General features: G+C 68.5%; 1 protein-coding gene across 1 annotated transcript in view; it reads right to left on the reverse strand.

Annotated features, from left to right (window-relative positions):
• H696_05810 (hypothetical protein) overlaps window positions 1-1,046 on the reverse strand; it is a gene marked incomplete at its 5' end in the record, with an annotated part of 4,009 nt that overhangs the window by 516 nt on the left and 2,447 nt on the right. Inside the window, 2 exons of the mRNA XM_009499611.1 lie at window positions 84-190; window positions 349-1,039. Coding sequence (XP_009497886.1) covers window positions 84-190; window positions 349-1,039 — 798 coding nt within the window. The remainder of the gene's footprint in view (window positions 1-83; window positions 191-348; window positions 1,040-1,046) is intronic.

Consider the following 1,046-nt stretch of genomic DNA (forward strand, 5'->3'; position numbering starts at 1 on the left):
GGGGGGGGGGGAGAACAGGAAGGAAGGCAGCAACCAAGCGCGGCGGGGGGTCGCCGGCCGGCCGGCCGGCGGCGGAAACGTACTCGATGGCGGTGTTGCGCCGGCGCTTGGCCTTCTTGCCGGTGGCCGCGTCGAGGTCGCCCTCGGCCTTGCGCTGCTTGATGGCCGCAAAGTCGGCCGGGGTGAGGATCTGCATTGGGCGCGTGAGGGGGACAGGCGCGAAGGGTCAGTGTCAGTGGCATGCAGGCCGATGGGGCACAGAGGAATGCCCAGGCCGAGAGGCGGGCAGGCAGGCGGGCAGGCATGAACCGCCCATCCGGGCGAAGGGGACAGGGCGGGCACACGCACGCGATTGGCCTCCATCAGCTGGGAGATCGGGCGCTTCTTCGGGTTGACCTCAGAGTCGGCGGCCGAGGGGGCGGCCTTCTTCTTGGCGGCCTTGGCCTTGCCGCCGGGCTCCTCGTCGCTGAGGAGGATGTCCTCATCGTCGGACCCGACGGCCAGGAGGGCATCCAGCTCGCTGGCCGCGGCCTTGGCCTTGCGGGCCGCGCTGCCCAGCAGCTGCGCCAGATCCGCATCCTCCTCCTCGTCGTCGTCATCATCATCGTCATTGTCGCCGGCCAGCTCGCCATCCGACGACAGGACAATGTGGTCCTCATCGTCCGAGTGGTGGACGTCGATCCACTCGCCGTCGTCCGAGTCGGAGTCCGACTCCGACTGGACATCCCACGCGGCGTCGTTGTCCTCGTCATCGAAGTCCGACAGGTTGCCCAGCAGGTCGGCGCCCGGCACGAAGTCCATGACACCGGTGTCACCGTACACCGGCGCCTGGAAGGTCTTGATGTTCTCCTGGGCGGTCTTGCCGCGGTCGCGCTTGTGCAGCAGCAGGGGGTTCACCTCGCGCAGGAGGTTGATCAGGGACTTGGCCGCCGTCATGACGCCCTTGTCGCGGTACGTCTTAAACCGAGCCAGGTCCCGGGCAATCTCCTCGGTCATGGCCAGCGGGCAGCGGGCCACGATCTCGCGGATGGAGTTGAGCCTGGCCG

Source organism: Fonticula alba, assembly GCF_000388065.1.
Source record: "Fonticula alba strain ATCC 38817 unplaced genomic scaffold supercont2.14, whole genome shotgun sequence".
NCBI lineage: Eukaryota > Rotosphaerida > Fonticulaceae > Fonticula > Fonticula alba.